The sequence below is a fragment of the Bubalus kerabau genome, chromosome 22, assembly GCF_029407905.1.
Source record: "Bubalus kerabau isolate K-KA32 ecotype Philippines breed swamp buffalo chromosome 22, PCC_UOA_SB_1v2, whole genome shotgun sequence".
NCBI classification, from domain to species: Eukaryota; Metazoa; Chordata; class Mammalia; order Artiodactyla; family Bovidae; genus Bubalus; species Bubalus kerabau.
In genome coordinates, this window is record NC_073645.1 from 25430700 (window position 1) to 25453386 (window position 22687).

The window sequence follows — 22687 nt, forward strand, 5'->3', positions numbered from 1 at the left end:
GATTTTCCTGTTATTATCTAAATAAAATAGAGCTGAAACACGGAGCTGTAACGCTGATTTGTCTAAGAGCTATAACACGGTCCGTTCGAGACCTGAGAGCTATAACACGGTCTGTCCAAGACCCGAGAGCTGTGACACGCCGAGGGCTTTAATGTCCGTCACTCCAGATCTTTGTTGTGACGAGACAGAACCGACAGCACCTGACAAAAACACGCTAACCACCATCTGAAAATGTAGAGTTCGCATGAGTCTTCAATTTGTAGAAAACACAAGATCTGTGAAGTGCAATAAAGGGAAGCCCAACAAAATGAGATATACTTTTAAGATCTGTCCCAGGAACTTATAATTTAATAGAAGAGGAAACAATTACATAACTTTAAGTTAAATCCAAAATCACAACAGATGGTGATTGCAGCCATGAAATTAAAAGACACTTACTCCTTGGAAGGAAAGTTATGACCAACCTAGACAGCATATTCAAAAGCAGAGACATTACTTTGCCAACAAAGGTCCGTCTAGTCAAGGCTATGGTTTTTCCAGTGGTCATGTATGGATGTGAGAGTTGGACTGTGAAGAAAGCTGAGCACCGAAGAATTGATGCTTTTGAACTGTGGTGTTGGAGAAGACTCTTGAGAGTCCCTTGGACTACAAGGAGATCCAACCAGTCCATTCTAAAGGAGATCAGTCCTGGATGTTGTTTGGAAGGACTGATGCTAAAGCTGAAACTCCAATACTTTGAAACTCCTCATGTGAAGAGTTGACTCATTGGAAAAGACTCTGATGCTGGGAGGGATTGGGGTCAGGAAGAGAAGGGGACGACAGAGGATGAGATGGCTGGATGGCATCACCGCCTCAATGGACATGAGTTTGAACTCCGGGAGTTGGTGATGGACAGGGAGGCCTGGCATGCTGCAATTCATGGGGTCGCAAAGAGTTGGACACGACTGAGCAACTGAACTGAACTGAAGTTAAATCAAGAGAAAAACAGATATGATTTCTACACATTCTAACCAACATTTGTTATTATTGTTTTAAACATAGCCATTCTAGAACAAGTGAACTTGTATCTTATTGTGGTTTTGATTTGTATTTCCCTGATGGCTAATTATGCTGACCATCTCTTCACATGCTTATTGGCTACTTGTATGCCTTCTTTGGAGAACTGTCTATTCACATTCTTTGCACATTTTTTTACTTTGTTGTCTTTTTACTGTTGAGTGGTGAAAGAGTTGTTGTATATTGTATGTCGATGTTCATTGCAGCATTATTCACAATAGCCAAAAGGTAGAAACAACCAAAGTGTGCATCAGCAGATGAATGGACAAACAAAATGTGTGTACAATGAAATATTAATCAGCCAAACAAAGGAATGAAGTTCTGATACATGCTACTACCACATGGATGAACCTTATAAAGATAATGTTAGGGGCCTCCCTGGTGGCTCAGTGGTAAAGAATCCACCTGCCAGTGCAGGAGACACAGGTTGATTCCTGATCCTGGAAGATCCCAAATGCAACTGAGTAACTAAGCCTGTCCACCACAACTATTGAGTCTGTGCTCTAGAGCCCAGGAGCCGCAACTACTGAAGTCTGCATGCCCTAGAACCTGTGCTCCACAACAAGAGAAGCCACCGCAATGACAAGCCTGTGCACTGAAACTAGAGGATAACCCAGTTTGTATTCAATATGTAGGATAGGCAAATTCATTGGGTTGGAAAGTAGATTACAGGTTATCAGGAGCTTGAAATGCAATAATAGAAATTCTTGCTTGATGGATACAAAGTTTCTGTTTAGGTTTATGAAAAAGTTTTAGAAATAGATAGTGGTAATGGTTGCAGAATACTGTAAATGTAACTAATGCCACTGGATTACGTACTTAAAAATGGCTGAAATGGTAAATTTTGTGATGTATATATATTTCATCACAATTGTTTTTTTAAAGGTGGCTTTGGCAGCTGTGAAGAAATCAGACTAAAGTTTAAGATTACAGCAGGAATCCAGGTTAAAGATGATCTGCTTGTCTTTCCAGAGCCACTCTATCATTCTCTTCCCTGTTCTGTGCTCCAGGAAGCTGATCTGTGGTGACCAATTAACCAGCTGGTAGACCCTCTAACTTCTGGTTAAATTTGGTCAGTGTGGAGCATTGCCAACATGGAGGACTGATGAAGAGATCAGAGGGTGAGGGGAAAATGAGATCAGGGTATTCTCCTGGCTCCCATCCTGCAGGATGCTGTGGGCATCTATCCCCTGATGAAAGGTGTCAATTCCTGCCACGCAGCCCTCTCCGCAAAGCTCTCTCTGTCCTTGTATTCTAGTAATGGCTCCCCCCCGTCATTTCTACTAGGGATATAGTGGCCACCCCTAGTGCACTTGTACTTCCCAAGATATTAGTTATCAGTTCACTTGCTCAGTCGTGTCCGACTCTGCGACCCCATGAACCGCAGCACGCCTGGCCTCCTTGTCCATCACCAACTCCCAGAGTTTACCCAAACTCATGTCCATTGAGTTGGTGATACCATCTAACCATCTCATCCTCTGTCGTCCCCTTCTCTTCCTGCCTTCAATCTTTCCTAACATCAGGGTCTTTGCAAATGAGTCAGCTCTTTGTATCAGGTGGCCAAAATACTCTAGTTTCAGCTTCAACATCAGTCCTTCTGATGAATACCCAGGGCTGATTTCCTTTAGGATGGACTGGTTGGATCTCCTTGCAGTCCAAGGGACTTTCAAGAGTCTTCTTCAACACCACAGTTCAAAAGCATCAATTCTTTGGTGCTCAGCTGTCTTTATAGTCCAACTTTCACATCCATACATGACTACTGGAAAAACCATAGCCTTGACTAGATGGACCTTTGTGGACAAAGTAATGTCTCTGCTTTATAGTTCATTTATTAAACTTTCTTAGAATTACCTGGTGGTCCAGTAGTTAGGATGTGGTGCTCCACTGCAAGGGGCCCTGGGTTTGATTCCCCGGTTAGGGAACTAAGATCCCACAAGTTGCGTGATGTGGCCAAAAGAAAAAAAAAAAAGTGGGAGGGAAAGAAAGAAAAAGAAATGAGATTACTGTAAAGAGTTCATGGAAGTTTGAACAGATTAACATTTAAAAAAAGGTTAATTTTAGCAATTTGAGTTTCCATCAGTTTCCTGACTTCTGGATCAGAGTGGGTGTAGTAGAGAGAGCAATGGATATATTAATACTTGGAGGTATAGCCTTGTGGTTTTGATAAATTGGATGGTGTGATAGACATGGATCCTGGCTCTTAAAAAAGTTCTCATAAATTAGAGGACACAGGACATAGAGTCTAGGGAAAAAAAACAAAACACAAACAGACTCACACTAACTAATAGTCCAGCTATAGACTCAAGTTCCAAAGTGGCTTAAGCCAACTACTCAATGCACTAATCCATCTGTCTCCTTGCCTTGGGGACAGAACTGACTCTTCTCCAAGTTCTCTGATACACAGGAGAGAAATTGGAGGGCACTGGTTGGTTTCTACAGAGGAATCAGAAAACTAGGGGTCTTCCAAGAAAGTAGCAGAAATAGAAGTTCTTGGAAATGATCTCAGAAAAGTGTTTAGTCAATTGGGTCAAAATCCGGACACCAGCTTGCAATAGCTCAGGTTCCCAACCAAATGGTCTGGAGATAAAAGAGGGACAACAGATTGTGGAGACACTCAGGGAAATATCAGAGTTAATGAAGAAAAATCCTGTAACACCCAGTTGTTGGTCTCCTGTGCCTATTCCAAGTCATACTCAGGGGAAAATGGGGATGATTACTCCATCACAGACCCTACATCATTTATACCCTCTAATTTCCCCCCTACTTTCTCTCTTTTCCCTGAATGCTGGTCTCCTATCCTGGCCCTTCCAGCTGCTGAAAGGCACACATCAAATCTACATCGATAGATGGCAGAGTATCTGAGACCAAGGCGTTATCCATACACTTTGGGTTCTCCTGAGTCAGACTGGAAACTTGTGCCTGGCTTATTTCCCTTTGATTCGATAAAGAGAACTCTGATTGGGGTGTAACTTCTATAACATGATCCTTAGGTCTTGGCTCCTGGACATGTCCTCTGGGGCTTGCTTTCAAACCAGGCCCTCTTGAGTAGCTGGTACTATAAGCTTTCTTTTTTGTCACATTTACTCCCCAAAGAAGCACTTATCTACTCCATCTTACTCCCTTCCATGCTGTCAGGATCCAGGCATCCTTTAGATATTTACAGCTTCTAGCTAGCTGTATGAACTCAGAGACATTATGTAACTTCGTATGTCTCAAGCTGTTTTAAAATTCTTAACCAAGTCCTAGTATGTGACAACACTCAGTTTCTGTTAGTTGTTGTTATTATTATTATGTTGTTATTAACATAGCAATATGTTCTTACAACTGGTATAACCCGCTTACCAAATTTGACTGTCAAAAATGTTCACATTTCTCTCTTTTTAAAAATCTGAGTCTAAATTCAGTTTATTTTTATAACTGTTTTATTTTACTTTAATTGTTAATTTCTTGTGCTTAGTCGCTGAGTCCTGTCCGACTCTTTGTGACCCCATGGACTGTAGCCCGCCAGGCTCCTCTGTCCATGGGAATTCTCCAGGCAAGAATACTGGAGTGGGTTGTCATGCCCTTCTCCAGGGGATCTTCCAACTCAGGGATCAAACCCAGGTCTCCCACACTGAGGCGGATTCTTTCCCATCTGAGCCACCAGGGAAGCCCTATTTATTTCTTACCTAGATAGTTTGTGCACCCAGAAAAAATTCCAAAACAGTAAAAAGGCCCACCACTTCTCCCAACCACCCACTTCACCTCCCTACCAACCACCCTCTTACCAATTCCTTCCTTAAACAACTTCAAGGATATTCTATGCAATTACATTCACAAACTTGACCATTTTTCTCATATATCTCTTATATAAATATTAATACTAGCCATAATAATGTATCTTGGAGAACTTTTCAAATCAGTTCTTATTGAGTTGCCTAATTATCCCTTTTTTTTCCTTTTAAAGATTTTCCTCCAGTTTTTAGATTAGGGAATTTAGGGCATTAGATTCCACCCAATTTAGAAATATGGTATAATTTTCATAAAATAAGATTCATCCATTTCAACTATACAGTTTAATAAGTCTTGGCAATTGTATACTGTCGTTTACCATCTCAACAATTAAGATACAAAATGTTTCCATCATTCTAAAACGTCCCCTCATTCTCCATTGTAATCAATCCCCTCACCTAAAATCTAACTCTGAAACCATTGACCTGCTTTTCATTACAAAATAGTTTTCATTTCTAGAGTTTCATTTATATGGCATTGTACAATATAAAGTGTTTGGTGTTTGACTTTGTACACTTCAATTTTTTTTTTGAGATTCCATGGCCTTGTTGTACACATCACCATCTCATTTCTTTTTAGCACAGAGTATTACATAATAAAGGAGTTATTTACTCAGTTATCAGTTGATAGATATTTGGTTTGTTCCAGTTTGGGCTTCATATGAATAATAATGCTGCTATGAAAATTTGCATAACACTTTTGTGTGGAAATATGTTCACATTTGCTCTTGAGTAAATCCCTAAGAGTAGAATTTCTAGGTCATAAGGTATGTTTAACTTTATAAGTCACTACCAAACTGTTTCCCAAGTGTATCTACCATTTTGTAATCTCACCTATGATATAATTTGCCTTAATTCTTTTTAACAGCTGGCATGCAGCTGCTGGTCAAAAAGAGCAATAAAGCAAATGTGGCAAATGTTAAATTGGTGAATCTGGATATAAGAGTACACAGGTGTTTGTTTTACTATTCTTCCTTTTTTCTTTAAAGTTTTTTCAAAATAAAAAAGTGGAGGCGGTACTAGATTGCATGTTATATGGTATTGGACTAATTCTGAAGTTTATCTGGCAGGGTACTTGTAAGGAGAGAGTAAATTTTCAAAAAGAACAATGAAGGGGAATGGTTCCAACTAGATATCTAAACAAACTCTAAAGCTATGATAATTTAAACATTTTTAGTGTCACATACAAAAACCTCCTGGATAATCATATAGAGAGTCTAGAAAAAAGCTCATGTGGCTATGGATTTTTAATATACAATGAAGATGGCATTTTATTTATTTTTTTTTTTTATTTTTTTTTTTAAGTACCAAGGATCTTTATTCTTAGGTCTGATATTTAATCTGTGGCTGCAGATAATATGTCACTATTTAGAGAATAAAAGGTCCCATTATCTTCATTCAAGTCTTCAGCCACAAAGTTACACCTTATTCTCATACAAGATAAGGGTTGGTAGGGGATTAAGGAGGTACACTGAGGATAAAAGCGAAAGGGAACAAACACTTTTACAAGCATAGCGTCCCAGTTACCGTGAAGGTTACGTTTCAGGTTAATTTACAAAAGTAGTGACAGAACCATGATTTCAGTGAAAATCAACACGTTATACCTTTTAAAAAACCAGAAATACGTCAGGCAAGCATGCGAAATTCAGAGTATAAAAAAACGCAAGGGCTGGCTGCCCAAACAGGTATTTCCCTCAGAAAGAGGGATTTGAGAATGCTGCACAGAACCAAAGGAATTAGAAGCTGAATTAGCACACCCATTTCCTCAGTTTATATATGAGGCAAGTGGGCAGACATTAACTGGTAAAGCTTACTCAGCCAGATTAAGAATGTACAGACATCCAATTCCTGGTGCTATCCGCAACTACATGTATCTAAAATACAAGGAGGTAAATATCCAGAATACATCAAACCCACTGATTTAAAGAAAACACTTCAAGGGAGGGGGTGAAGTTGTTATTATAGCATAGCAGCACATTACACATATTTAAGAGATTAAATGGAAAGAAATAATCTCTTAATGCTCAGTTTTGATCAACACAAGTTTCCAGCCAACTTTCTGATGTAGAGCAAAACAAGTATATTCTTCAGTTTTCTTTTACATTTTTTGGGGCCTATCTTTCAAAACTGAGCACCGGGTATTTTTAATGGAAGTAATGGGATGTTATACATACACTCTAATCACATATTTTAAGAATAAACAAAATGCATATTTCAGTAATTCATAGTGTATTTATAAAATGAAAAGCTCTCTATCAAAATACACTTTCCACTGGGAAAAATAAATAAAACAGACAAATGGATCTACACAAAGTAAAAATTAACTTTGGTAGACTTCACTGTGGAGGACAGTCCATAACAAGCTTATCTGCCCTTACTCCCCCAGAGCCGATCATCTTCTGAGTTAAGATTTTAAAAATATGTTTTAATTGAGATCATTATGTTGACATTTGTTTCTCATTCCACATCATCTTCAGCCAAGCTTTGAGCACTTACAATTCTCTGACTAATTGTTGGGAGCTTAGTCAGAAGCATCTGGAACACCGGTGGTGGAAGAGTTTGTTGCAACACTTGCAGCAACTGCTGCGGCTGTCCACACACAGCATTCGCATTTGTCAGATGGTCCACACCCTTCTCATATTCACCTTGAGCTAGTAATTCTTCACCAAGCTGTATTTCTTCTAGAAAGAATTTCTGAACGGCTTCAGCATCTTTAAGGTCAGGTAACTTGGAAAGCCCAGCTCTCTCCTTGGCAAGCTTCTGTTTCTTTCTTCGTTCTCGCAGCCTGTTCTTGAAGTTGGGGTCACTCCGTCTCTTGCGGTCGAAGTAAATGCAGTAACCAATGAAAAGAGCCCCGCACACGCCGGCGGCGATGGCGCTGTTCCGGCCCACCATCTTCTCTCCACCGAGGAGCCGGGTCGGCTGCGGCGGGGCCCGCAAAGAAGCCGTTGACCACGCCTGAAGATGGCATTTTAAAATCAGAATGGGTTAATATATATTTATGGGACTTAACTACTAATTTATAAAAATGTTAGATCTCTATTCCATTCCCTTTACATACACCTTATATATGAATTCCTTAAATATGAATTCAAGAAATAATAGAAGTATAAATAAGTCTATTAGAAGAACTATACATGATTTTTATAAATTTGGAATAGGCATGACATTCTTAAGCAAGAAGTGAAATCCAAAAGCAGTAAAGAAAAGTGCTGATATATTTTGCTGCATAGACATTTAAAAATTCTACTGGATTAAAAATAACATAAACAGTATATCTGTGCATGTTTTTGTTTGTGTGTGCTCAGTCATTTGTCAGGTTTCTCGCAGTGTAAATTTTTTATTTTATTCTTTTTGGATGTGCTTCATTGCTGCATGGCCTTTTCTCTAGTTGCAGCAAGCAGGGGCTACCTCTAGTTGCAGTGCGAGGGCTTCTCATTGTGGTGGCTTCTCTTGTTGCAGAGCACAGGCTCTAGGGCGCCTGGCCCTCAGAAACTGTTGCACATAGGCTCAGTAGTTGTGGCTCCCTGGCTGGAGAGCACAGGCTCAAGAGCTGTGGCCCATAGGCTTAGTTGGTCTGTTGCATGTGGGATCTTCCATCAGCCTGTGTCTCCTGCATTGGCAGGTGTATTGTTTACCTTTGAGCCTACAGGGAAGCCCCTCACGGTATAGTTTGCTGATTGCATCCCCATAGTATCATGTTTCTTTCCCTCTTGAATTTGGTTTAAATTGATAGTTACATGTAAAGGCTTGATCAGATTAGATTTCTTTTTCAAAGTAAGACTAATTTCAGGACTTCCTTGGTGGTCCAGTGGTTAAGAATCTGTGCTTCCATGCAGGGGCCTCGGGTTGGGGAACCAACATTCCACATGAGCATGGCATGGCCAAAACAATTTTTTTCTCTTGCCTCTTTTTATCAATGTTATCTACTATTGATTGTCTTTCCCTAGATCCATTCATTCATTAGGGTTTGGCAACTAGTGATATTTTAATTCTCTTTTCTACTGAGTTTATTAGAATACTTCTATAAGGAGAAACTTCCCCTTATCACCTATTCAGTTACCATGAGATATTCAACTTGTAGGAAAAGCATAACAAATGTTGATTCTTTTTTCTCTACCAATTGTCAAAATAATAAGTTGATTCCCTACCATCCTTCAAAAGTGACCAATAAAGTGGGCTTTTGTAGTATCATTATGAATAAATAGATTTAATCCTAACTGAAGCTATAACTCATTGAGGCTGTAACTCTTTGTAATGCTCAAATGGTAGTTTTGGCTGGTGTGAATTTACTTAGGTTATCTCCAGAGTCCTTTGACACATCATTTGTCTTTATTAATTTCTTTGCTTCCTGATAATGACAGGTTATTTTAGGCCCATCTTCTGTATACAGATCCATCCCAGTCCTGGAATCAGCCATCTTAAGGAGTCCAGGTTACTTTTAACAAAATGACATTTAAAAACAACAAACTGAGTGCCGGGAATGCCCATTGGTACTGGGTTGGTCATGGACCCTAGGTCTTTTCAGTTAACAGAGCTAGAAAATACAATTAAAAAAAAAAGATTAAATATGTCATGAGTTCATGTTGACACTTCCAATTCAAAATCAGCTATGGAGTTTTTACTTAACATCATCAGTCTTACCTCATTATCTCTTAACAGTATAGAAAATTTCAGTTGTCAATAACAGCAACATTATTTTATTTTTTATTATTTTTATTCTATTTCTCCCACAACACACAGTTTCAGAGCAACAATGACGCTAAATTGAAAGAGACACGTGTACCCCAATGTTCATTGCAGCACTGTTTACAATAGCCAGAACATGAAAGCAACCTAGATGCCCATCAGGAGACGAATGGATAAGAAAGTTGTGGTACATATTCACAATGGAGTATTACTCAGCTATTAAAAAGAATGCATTTGAATCAGTTCTAATGAGGTGGATGAAACTGGAGCTTATTATACAGAGTGAAGTAAGTCAGAAAGAAAAACACCAATACAGTATATTAACGCATATATATGGAATTTAGAAAGATGGTAATGATGACCCTATATGTGAGACAGCAAAAGAGACACAGATGTAAAGAACACACTGTTGGACTCTGTGGGAGAAGGCGAGGGTGGGGTGATTTGAGAGAATAGCATTGAAACCTGTATATTATCATATGTGAAATAGATCACCAGTCCAGGTTCATGCATGAGGCAGGGTGCTCAGGGCTGGTGCACTGGGATGAACCTGACGGATGGGATGGGGAGGGAGGTGGGAGGGAGGGTCAGGATGGGGAACACATGAACACCCACGGCTGATTCATGTGAATGTATGGCAAAAACCACTACAATATTGTAAAATAATTAGCCTCCAATTAAAAAAAAATGAAAACAAACAAAAAACAATGTTGCCAATAACCACCAACAATATAATTACCAAAAACAATGAGGTTTTTTTTAAAGTTGCTTTTTGTCGTTAGAGTACTTTTGACTATGGCTGTACGGTCAAATTAGTGTATCTCAGTCATCTGAGATAGTTCTTTGTATACTTACACTACCAAGACTCAATACATAGTTAGAGTATTTATTTTATTTATTTTCTCCCCAGTTTTATTGAGAACATTTAATTCCATTTTACTTTCTATTTAGGGGGGTTGTTTTTACATTTTTATGTTTTGTCAGACTTTATGAGATATTCAAATATAATAAAGCTCACCAGTTTTAAGTATAGCATGAGATGAGTCTGAAAAAGATAGAGAGATATACAACCATAACCACAATCATTATATAGAATATTTTCATCACCCCCCAAATTTCTCTCATAATTCTTTGTAGTCAGTCCCCTCCCCACATCTCTTGGCTCTTGTGTACAATTTGATGGACTTTGGTATAATACATTATTAACTGTTAAAAATTGTGGCAAAATATACTACATAAAATTGCCATTTTAATAATTTTTAAGTGTGCAATTCAGTGGCTTTAGCTACATTCACAATGTGCAACTGTCATCACTATTTAAAAACTGTTTTTATCACACCAAACAGAAATTCTATACCCATTAATTAGGAATTCTCCATTATCCACTCTGCCCATCATGTCCACGACTATAAGCATCTTTGCCATAGACATCACTGCTGCAGACGTTTATTGCACAAATATTTTTGCTCATAACTGATTGACCAGAAGAAAGGCAATGCCAAAGAATGCTCAAACTACTGCACAATTGCACTCGTCTCACATCCTAGTAAAGTAATGCTCAAAATTCTCCAAGCCAGGCTTCAGCAATACGTGAACCGTGAACTTCCTGATGTTCAAGCTGGTTTTAGAAAAGGCAGAGGAACCAGAGATCAAATTGCCAACATCCTCTGGATCATGGAAAAAGCAAGAGAATTCCAGAAAAACATCTATTTCTGCTTTATTGACTATGCCAAAGCCGCTGACTGTGTGGATCACAATAAACTGTGGAAAATTCTGAAAGAGATGGGAATACCAGACCACCTGACCTGCCTCTTGAGAAACCTGTATGCAGGTCAGGAAGCAACAGTTAGAACTGGACATGGAACAACAGACTGGTTCCAAATAGGAAAAGGAGTATGTCAAGGCTGTATATTATCACCCTGCTTATTTAACTTCTATGCAGAGTACATCATGAGAAACACTGGACTGGAAGAAACACAAGCTGGAATCAAGATTGCCGGGAGAAATATCAATAACCTGAGATATGCAGATGACACCACCCTTATGGCAGAAAGTGAAGAGGAACTAAAAGGCCTCTTGATGAAAGTGAAAGAGGAGAGTGAAAAAGTTGGCTTAAAGCTCAACATTCAGAAAACGAAGATCATGGCATTCGGTCCCATCACTTCACGGGAAATAGAAGGGGAAACAGTGGAAACAGTGTCAGACTGTATTTTTGGGGGCTCCAAAATCACTGCAGATGGTGACTGCAGCCATGAAATTAAAAGACGCTTACTCCTTGGAAGAAAAGTTATGACCAACCTAGATGGCATATTCAAAAGCAGAGACATTACTTTGCCAACAAAGGTCTGTCTAGTCAAGGCTATGGTTTTTCCTGTGGTCATGTATGGATGTAAGAGTTGGACTGTGAAGAAAGCTGAGCACCGAAGAATTGATGCTTTTGAACTGTGGTGTTGGAGAAGACTCTTGAGAGTCCCTTGGACTGCAAGGAGATCCAACCAGTCCATTCTGAAGGAGATCAGTCCTGGGATTTCTTTGGAGGGAATGATGCTAAAGCTGAAACTCCAGTACGTTGGCCACCTCATGCGAAGAGTTGACTCATTGGAAAAAGACTCTGATGCTGGGAGGGATTGGGGGCAGGAGGAGAAGGGACGACAGAGGATGAAATGGCTGGATGGCATCGCCGACTCAATGGACGTGAGCCTGAGTGAACTCCAGGAGTTGGTGATGGACAGGGAGGCCTGGAGTGCTGCGACTCATGGGGTCACGAAGAGTTGGACACGACTGAGCGGCTGAACTGAACTGAACTGATTGACCATAAGACCATTCTGCTGTAAAAGATAAAATAACAAAAAACCAAAGAGGGACATTAAAAGGACATAATGAAACATATGAACAACAAAAGTAGAAAGACTTTATTGCAAAATACAAAATCCTTAAATAAACTAAAATGTGTGTGGGTTCACTGCAATACTGTGCAAATAACTGATTGTACTTTGTGGGCTACATGTAAGCACTTATTTCCCAAGTCTTTTATTCACACTTATATAATATATATAATATTTATATTTTTGTAATATAATACATATTATAAATATATATTACATATATTTTTGTTGTCAGTGATGATTTACCTCCTTGTTCAGCATTGTACTTTTTCTTTTACATTAAAATTTCCTTTGTTAAGAGAAGTATAAGTTTCCAGATACTAAGATGGATATTTTGTAACCGAGCTTTGTATTGTGTTGTGAAAACCTCTCCACTGTTGTTCCTGGCATCTTGTCCATCAACAGATGTTCAAAAGTTCTGTGGGTCCTATGCCTTCAAATCACTGAAGGATTTGCAAACTGACATGTAACCATTTTTCAGTACAGTGTGCAATCTGGCTTTAAACACTCTTCTTTCACACTTCTTGTAAGTTTTATCCACCTATTTTGTATCAAGTTGACATACATTGTTGTTATCATCCACTATTTTAAGACTCTTCACTGTGTAGACCATAATGAGATCCAAGATTTATGTATTATAAAAATGGGAGTTCTGCATCAAGGGGAAATGAAACTAGACTGTCAACAAACTAATTTATCTTTTATGGCAAAATTGCATTATAGACAATTAGCTATGTAGCAAACATGCTTGCAACTTCAGATGTCTATAGCAAAGATGCTTGCAATGAAAGTACCTAGAACCCTCCCCAGCGCCTTGTGACCTCTAGTCTACTTTCTGTCTCTTTGAATTTGCCTAGCCTGGATATTTCATGTAAGTGTACTCAAACAACATTGTCCTTTGTGTCTACCTTCTTTTGCTAAGCATGTTTTCAAGATTCATCCATGTTGTAGCATGTGTCAGAATTTCACTCCTTTTCATAGTTGAATAATGTTCCATTGTTGTGGACATGTCACTTTGTAAAATTTTTATTTATTTTTAATTGGAGGATAATTGCTTTACAATATTGTGTTAGTTTCTGCCCTATATCAGCATGAATCAGTCATAGTTATATATGTATGTCCCCTCAGTCTTGAACCTTCCTCCCACCTCCCACTCCATCCTGCCCTCTAGGTTGTCAAAGAGCACCAGATTTGAGCTCCCTGAATCACACAACAAATTTCCACTGGTTATCTAATTTTACATACGGTCATGTATATGTTTCAATGCTACTCTCTCAATTCATTCCACCCTCTCTTTATCCTGCTGTGTACACAGTTTGTTCTCTATGTCTTCATCTCCATTGTGCCCTGCAGATGGATTCATCAGTACCATCTTTCTAGATTCTGTATATATGTGTTGATTTGTGATATTTGCCATTCTCTTTTTGACTTACTTCGGACTTCCTTGGTTACTCAGACTGTAAAGAATCTGCCTGCAATGCAGGTAACCTGGGTTTAATCCCTGGATCAGGAAGATCCCCTGGAGAAGGGAATGGCTACCCACTCCAGTATTCTTGCCTGGAGAATTCCATGGACAGAGGAGCCTGGTGGGCTACAGTCCATGGGATCACAGAGTCGCACACAACTGAGTGACTAACACATATATTCTGACTTACTTCACTCTGTATAATAGGCTCTGTTGCTGCTACTGCTGCTGCTAAGTCGCTTCAGTCGTGTCCGACTCTGTGTGACCCCATAGACGGCAGCCACCAGGCTCCCCCGTCCCTGGGATTCTCCAGGCAAGAACACTGGAGTGGGTTGCCATTTCCTTCTCCAATGCATGAAAGTGAAAAGTCAAAGTGAAGTCACTCAGTCGTGTCTGACTCTTAGCAATCCCATGGACTGCAGCCTACCAGGCTCCTCCACCCATGGGATTTTCCAGGCAAAGTACTGGAGTGGGGTGCCACTGCCTTCTCCAATAATAGGCTCTAGGTTCATCCATCCCTTTAGAACTGAGTCAAATGCATTCCTTTTAATGGCTGAGTAATATTTGATCATGTGTATGTACAACAAATTCTTTATCCATTTGTCTGTTGATGGACATCTAGGTTGCTTCCACATCCTAATTATTGTAAATAGTGCTGTGATGAACATTGGGGTACACGTGCCTTTTAGGATTATGGTTTTCTCAGAGCATATGCCCAGTAGAGGGATTGCTGAGTTATGTGGTAGTTTTATTCCTAGCTTTTATAGGAATCTCCATGCATATGTCACATTTTGCTTATCCATTTATCTCTTGATGGACACTTGTTTCCATCTTTTGACTATTGTGAACAAAGCTGCTATGACAATGCATGTCCAAATATCTCTTGAGCCTCTGCTTTCAACTCTTTTGAGCATGTACTTAGGAGTAGAGTTGCTGGGTCATAAGGTAATTAAATATTCAGCTCTTTGAGGAACTCCCAAATTATTTTCTGTAGTGATTGCACCATTTATTTTCCTAACAGCAATGTATGTGTCTAATTTTCCACATTCTCAACAACACCTGCTGCTGCTAAGTCACTTCAGTTGTGTCCGACTCTGTGCGACCCCATAGACAGAAGCCCACCAGGCTCCCCCGTCCCTGGGATTCTCCAGGCAAGAACATTGGAGTGGGTTGCCATTTCCTTCTCCAGTACATGAAAGTGAAAATTAAAAGTGAAGTCGCTCAGTCGTGTCCAACTCTTCGCGAGCCCATGGACTGCAGCCTACCAGCCTCCTCCGTCCATGGGATTTTCCAGGCAAGAGTACTGGAGTGGGGTGCCATTGCCTTCTCCGCAACAATACCTAGTAGGTGTGAAAGCCCAAGGCAAATGCAAATCAAAACCTCAGTGAGATGCCATTTCACACCAACAATACTAGTAGATGTGAAATGGCATCTCACTGAGGTTTTGATTTGCATTTCCCCTGGGCTTCTCTGGTGGCTCAGACAATAAAGTATCTGCCTGCAATGCAAGAGACCTGGGTTTGATCCCTGGGTTGGGAAGATCCCCTGGAGAAGGAAATGGCAACCCACTCCAGGACTCTTGCCTGGAAAGTCCCATGAATGGAGGAGCCTGGTAGGTTGCAGTCCATGGGGTCGCAAAGAGTCAGACAAGACTGAACAACTTCACTTGATGACTGATTTGGGTTTCCCAGGTGGCGCTAGCAGTAAAGAACCTGCCTGCGAATGCAGGAGAATTAAGGGACTGTAAGTTCTATCCCTGGGTCAGAAAGATCCCCTGGAGGAGGGCATGGCAACCCACTCCAGTATTCTTGCCTGGAGAATCCCACGGACAGAGGAGCCTGGCAGGCTACAGTCCATAGAGTTGCAAAGAGTTGGACATGACTGAAGCAACTTAGCACAAAATGACTAATGATGTTGAGCATCTTTTTATGAGCTTATTGGCCATTTGTTTATTTTCTTTGGAGAAATGTCTATTCAGGTCATTTATTCATTTAAAACTGGATTGTTTGTCCATCTTTTTATATTTGTCCCTCATTACATATTTAAAGCAGATTTCTTATAGGCAACAATTGGGTCTTTTCTGTTTTATCCAGTCTGTCTTTTAATTGGTGTATTAAAAGACTACTCACATTTTAAATGTTTTTTTGATAAAGTTGGATTAATATCTACCATATTTGTGACTATTTTCTATTCTATCCTTTGCAATTCTTTATTTCTTTATTTGAATATTCTCCTTTTTACTTCTCTAGTTTTTTTTCTTCTCTAGTTTTAATCCAGCATTTTATATGATTTCATTTTCTCTCCTCTCTTAGCATGTTAATTATACTTTAAAAAAGCTTTAGTGATTTCCCTAAAGTTTGAAATATACATTTACAACTAATCTAACTCCAATTCCAAATACACTATACCAGTTCATGAATAGTGCAGGTATCTTATAAAAGAATTATAAATCCCTCCTTCCTGTCCCTTATAATGTTGTCATTCATTTCACTTATCTATAAGCTGTAATCTCCCAACACATTGTTGCTATTTTTATTATTTATTTATTTATTTGTGATTGCACTGGGTCTTCTTTGCTGTTTACAGGCTTTCTCTAGCTGCTGCAGGAGGGGCTACTTTTCATCGTGGTGCATGGGCTTCTCGTTGTGATGGCTTCTCTTGACATGGAGCACAGGCTTTAGGTGCATGGGCTTCCGTAGTTGCAACTCGTGGACTCTAGAGCACTGACTCAATAGTTGTGGTGCGTGGGTTTAGTTGCTCTACGGCATGTGGAATCTTCCCAAACCAGGGATCAAACTTGTGTTCCTATATTGGAAGGCAGACTCTTACCACTGTACCACTAGTGAAGTCCTGTTGCTATTATTTGAATAGCTGTATATTAGATCAATAAAATGAAAGATTTTATATTCATTTGTTCCTTCTCTAATGCTCTTTTTTTGTTATATAGATGCAAGTTTCTGACCTATACCATTTTTCTTCTCTCTAAAGAATATCTTTTAATGTTTCTTGCAAGACAGGTCCACTGGCAACACATTCCCTTGGTTTTTGTCTGGAACATTCTTTATTTTTTATTCACTTTTAAACATAATTTTGCAGTAATGAAGACCGAGCACAGCCACAAGTAAATACATAAAATAAAAATAAGCAACAATAATAATAATAATAATAAAAGAACCTGGTAGAGATTCTGAAATAAATATTTATGAAAGTTTGTGGGCCTCTTATGATTAGGCCCTCGGGAGTTTTTAATTCTCAAGCTAGTCCACACAACCTCCAGAAATTTGTCAATTACTGTTAACATGTTCTTACCAGTTGCTTGCTCCAGTGGCTTCCATTCCCTATAAACTGTGATTGTCTGTAATTGCCTGTCTATCCAGTTTCAGAGGCAGTAGCTTGCCCTGAAAATTTTTTGTTTTAAGAATAATTACATAGAAATCTAGAAGGAAATATGTCAAAGTGTAATGGTAAACCCACAAACATGTTTTTTGCTTTTGTTGAGTAATAGAAACATGGAACATTCATGTAGGGAAATAGTATGCTTGCTCCTTGGCTGCTTACTTCGCTTCAGTAAGTGTCCGACTCTTTGTGACCCCATGGACTGTAGCCCACGAGGCTCCTCTGTCCATGGAGTTCTCCAGGCAAGAATACTGGAGTGGGTTGCCATTTCCTACTCTAGGGGATTTTCCCAACCCAGGGATAGAACCTAGGCTTACTGTACTGCAGGCAGATTCTTTGCCACTGAGCCCCCAGGGAAGCCTAGAACTGAAGATTAACTTTACTTAAAACAATTAAGGTGATGCTGATCAGACCACTGCATGGCCAATTTTAAGATGACTGTCGGAGCCGACTGCTATTTTTGCACATAGTCGCCTCCCTCCATCTGTGAAAGCTCTTGCCCTCTGATGTCAGTGGGATAGGAGTTGGCCTTGGGATAGGAGTCTACCCTCTCCCTACCCGCCCCCCTCCATAGCTGGCATCTGAAATAAAGCAAATTTTCCTTTTCACCAGTCTTGCTTCTTCATTGGCTTTTGAACAGTAAGCAGCTGAACCCCACTTTCGTTTACACAAACATACATTTTTATACATAGATGATATATGAAAGGATCCACAAGAAACTAGTAATTGTGGTTGCCTCATGGGCGGAGGAGCCTGGTGGGCTGCAGTCCATGGGGTCGCTAAGAGTCGGGCACGACTGAGCGACTTCACTTTCACTTTTCACTTTCATGCATTGGAGAAGGAAATGGCAACCCACTCCCGTATTATTGCCTGGAGAATCCCAGGGACAGAGGAGCCTAGTGGGCTGCCGTCTATGGGGTCACACAGAGTCGGACACGACTGAAGCGACTTAGTAACAGCAGCAGATATGACTGTGTGACTGAGAATGCACTGGGAAAAAGAATTAAGGATAGGAATGGGAGAGAGTTGATTTTCTCAGTTTACTTTTTATTCTTTTTCACTTTTTTACGACTTACTTTAACTTTGTGTGTGTGTATTTGTAATGGAAAAAAATGCCATTGTGTCCTCTATTCTGATTGATTTCAGAACACTTTCCGGACATGGAAAGAAGAATTGTAAAACTTGGTGTCAGCTGTGGGAATAGTGGCCCATGTTCCCAGCGTGATTTGCCAGTAGTCAAAATTATAGAGACAGAAAGTAAAATGGTGTTTGTTAGAGTCTGGAGCTGGGGGAGGGAATGAGGAGTTATCGCTTAATGGGTATTGAGTTTCAGTTTTGTGAAATGAAAAGAATTCTGGAGATGGATGATGCTGATGGCTGTGCAACGATGTAAATGAAGTTCGTACCGTTCAACTGCGCTTAAAAATGGCTGAGCTGGTAAAGTTCATGTGTATTTTACCACAATTTAAAAAATTGGAAAAAACCCACAAGACAGTTATTAATATTTTAAAGTACAAATATATAGAACTTTATAATAACAGAAAAAGAACTATTAATGACAGAGAAGGATAAGTTAAGGTTTTCCCAGATTTTAAAAAAACCTAAAGAACTTATTGCTATAATAGCAGACACGCCCTACAAGAAATGCTAAACAGTTGTTCCAACTGAAACGAAAGGAGAGTAACTAAAAACTGTACAAAGAAGTAAAGAACACCAGTAATTATACCTACATAGTTAGGTGTAAAATCCAGTACTCTTGTATTTTTGGTTTGTAGCTTCTCTTTTTTCCCTATATGATTAAAAGACAAATGCAAAACCAACAATTATCTATGTCAATGGGCAATCTGTGACAATAACAACATAAGGAAGGGAGGATGAAGCTGTGTAAGAGCAGAGTTTTGTATACTCTTGAGGCTAAGTTGGTTTAATTCAAACTAGATTATTATTAACCGAAGCTGTTACCTCTAACACCCGGCCACTAAGAAAATAACTAAAAACAAAATCAGAAAAAGAAATGAGAAGAGAATCAAAATAGTGCACTAGAAAAAAATTAAACACAAAATAAGGCAGCAGTAGGAACTTCCCTGGTGGTGCAGTGGTTAAGACTCTGAGTTTCCAACGCGGGAGCTGGGGTTCAATCCCTGGTTGGGGAACTAGATCCCACATGCCACAACTAAAGAACCTGCATGCCACAACTAAGACCCAGTGCAGCCAAATAAATAAATAAATATTTTTTAAAAAGATAAAGCACAATAGAGTCACCCCAGTGATGTTCCTGTGTGTTCAGATTGCTGAATTTGAGTGAACCATCCTTGAAAAAACAAGGGACTTCCCTGGTGGTCCAATGGCTAAGACTCTGTACTCCTAATGCAGGGGGTCTGGGTTCAATTCCTGGTCAGGGAACTAGATCCCACATGGCACAACTAAAGACTCGGCATGCTGCATCAAAGATTGAAGATCGTGTTTGTAACAACTAATGCCTGGCACAGCCAAATAAATAAATTGAAAAAAAAAAAAAGAAAAAACAAAATACAGTGTGAATAGAAAGACTCATCACTGCCACCCCCCATCCTTTTCTAAAAATAATTCATAAGAAAAAATCATTAATATTTTACATAATTAGTTTCACCCAAGGTTCACACATGGAAGAAATAGCTAAGACATAACATCATAAATTCTCACTATGAAATCACAATAGAACCTGATATATTCTGAGTATTTGCAAGTTGGGAGAGAGCCTCAGAGATTATATTATTCATCCCCTCATTGTTGAGATGAGGTAGGTCACTGAGGCCCAAGAAGGTCTAGTGTGGGACCTTGGGGTCTAACCCCAGGGGCAGAGCCTGGGTAGAATGCAGGCCTCCTGAAGCCTAACTCAGGGTGCCCTCCACTCCTTCGTCTTTATCAAAAGTAAACATGCTGCTGCTGCTAAGTCGCTTCAGTCGTGTCCGACTCTGTGACCCCAGAGACGGCAGCCCACCAGGCTCCCCTGTCCCTGGGATTCTCCAGGCAAGAACACTGGAGTGGGTTGCCAGTTCCTTCTCCAATGCACGAAAGTGAAAAGTGAAAGTGAAGTCGCTCAATCGTGTCCGACTCGTAGCGACCCCATGGACTGCAGCCTACCAGGCTCCTCCGTCCATGGGATTTCCCAGGCAAGAATACTGGAGTGGGGTGCCATCGCCTTCTCCGAAAGTAAACATAAAATTCACCAAATGATAAAGTGCGCATGCTAATGTGGGCAAGTTAAGAGCTTCAGTCATATCCAACTCTTTGTGACCCCACGGACTGTAACCTGTCAGACTCCTCTATCAATGGGATTTTCCAGGCAAGGATACTCAAATGGGTTGCCATGCCCTCCTCCAGGGGATCTTCCCCACCCAGGAGTTGAACCTGTATCTCTTACATCTCCTGCATTGGCAGGTGGGTTCTTTACCATTAACTGCCTCCTGAGAAACCCCACACAAGGTGGTGCAGATTAGCAATTTGGTCTTGCAATGTGATTGCTTTAGCCATCAGTCAGTTATGTAACCCACCTTGGAGTGGGAATTTTTCATACAAGATTGTTCAGCATTCTGAGGGAAGACTCAAACAGGCTAAAAACGGCTTCTTCGTGGATTCAGGAAGATTCTTCATGGCTCTTAGCCTGTGGTGGGCAGGCGGTCAGCTGCACAGCAGAATTCCAGCTTCCAAGCAGCACTGTGAGGTGCGTCCTGGCTTCAAGCAGCACAGCGATATCTGTATGGTGCATGCTGGATAACCTTTCTTCATCCGGTCTTTCCCCAAAGGAGGGCCTTTTGGATTAATCATTCCTTCAACAAAATGGCGAATGGTCCACACCAGTCTGAAGTCCACTCCTAGGCGTCCCTACTATATTGATATAAACCATAACCATTATGAGGAAAGGCGTTAGCAGACACGGTCTCCGTGGTCTCTGGTGTTGGTCATGGGAAACTCGCCCTGTCAAAGGTTGGTATAATGTTGGCCTTTTGGCTACAGTTTCTTGCCCCGGGGGAAATGTCTAGTTTGCAGACCTCCTCGACAGCAATATTGCCACTCAACTTTCATGGATAACCACTTCCCTGCCCAGGGCAGTAGGCAACGGTGTGGTTTCAGGAGCCCGGGTGATCTGGCCTGGGTCAAACAGTAGAGTCGGGCCCTTCCGGGTGTCTCCAGGTAGTGCCTTTAACAGGTAACCACCAGGGAGCATCTGTAACTGCCTGTTGGCTATCAGACTTCCTGTGCTCACTCAACATCTCTTCAAAGCCAAAGGAGTCAGCAAACTTGTCATGCTCTGTCAAATAGCTGGTTGAGTTTACAGCTTCTCAAATTTAGCCTTACTGACTTCATAGGCGTCCTTGTAAAAAGCATCAATAGCAACTCTCTTCACAGATGCTTCTCCATCCTACTTTATCTGAGGATCATCGGTGCCCATTGTAAATACTCCGGCAGGGATGGGGCCATTTTGGTGGGTAGAAACAGCCCATCTCCGGGCGTCTTGTGAGTATAGGTGTGCAACCCCCATCTGCTACAGACCCCGGGGCACTGGGGAATGCCCAAACTGCCCGAGCCTGTAAGGAACACCACGCCCAGGCCTCTTTGCCTCCCACCAGCCAGCCTGGGCCCCTCATCAAGGGCAGAGGCAACAAGAGGATGCGCTAGATACAGTTTTTGTTTTTTTGTTTTGTTTGTTTTTAAAAAACCTTAGATTTTCTTTATTCATTGGTCCATTTCTACAACAAATACATCCAAAACACTACATAATAAAATTATTTACAACATTTCCAAATGAGAAGATTCTTTCTGCCCTACTACTGCTATTCACACACAGTACTTCCACAGCACATCATGAGAAGATTCAGTTCAGTTCAGTTCAGTCGTCAGTTGTGTCCAACTCTTTGCGACCCCATGAATCGCAGCACACCAGGCCTCCCTGTCCATCACCAACTCCCGGAGTTCACTCAGACTCACGTCCATCGAGTCAGTGATGCCATCCAGCCATCTCATCTTCTGTCATCCCCTTCTCCTCCTGCCCCAATCCCTCCCAGCATCAGAGTCTTTTCCAATGAGTCAACTCTTCGCATGAGGTGGCCAAAGTACTGGAGTTTCAGCTTCAGTATCAGTCGTTCCAAAGAAATCCCAGGGCTGATCTCCTTTAGAATGGACTGGTTGGATCTCCTCACAGTCCAAGGGACTCTCAAGAGTCTTCTCCAACACCACAGTTCAAAAGCATCAATTCTTCGGTGCTCAGCCTTCTTCACAGTCCAACTCTCACATCCATACATGATAAGATTACCCTGTACTCTAAACTGGTTAAGAAATGTGAAAACTAATAATGTAATCACATTAGCTCTGCTCAATATGTGGCAACATTTTAGAAACCTTGAACTTCATCTTGCAACATCTAAAGAGTACAACAACAGCTTTCC

General features: G+C 40.5%; 1 protein-coding gene, 1 non-coding gene and 1 pseudogene across 2 annotated transcripts; 1 reads left to right on the forward strand and 2 right to left on the reverse strand.

Annotated features, from left to right (window-relative positions):
* Nucleotides 1-6766: 6766 nt before the first annotated feature.
* On the reverse strand, nt 6767-7795 carry LOC129636774 (mitochondrial import receptor subunit TOM20 homolog). Its single transcript, XM_055560435.1, has one exon. The coding sequence runs from the start codon at nt 7719-7721 to the stop codon at nt 7284-7286; it is 438 nt and encodes a 145-aa protein (XP_055416410.1). The 5' UTR covers nt 7722-7795; the 3' UTR covers nt 6767-7283.
* Nucleotides 7796-19591: 11796 nt separating this feature from the next.
* TRNAR-CCU (transfer RNA arginine (anticodon CCU)) lies at nt 19592-19664 on the forward strand. The gene has a single exon. It is a non-coding gene; the product is annotated as a tRNA-Arg (tRNA).
* Nucleotides 19665-20899: 1235 nt separating this feature from the next.
* LOC129637118 (formylglycine-generating enzyme-like) lies at nt 20900-22543 on the reverse strand (annotated as a pseudogene).
* Nucleotides 22544-22687: the final 144 nt, after the last annotated feature.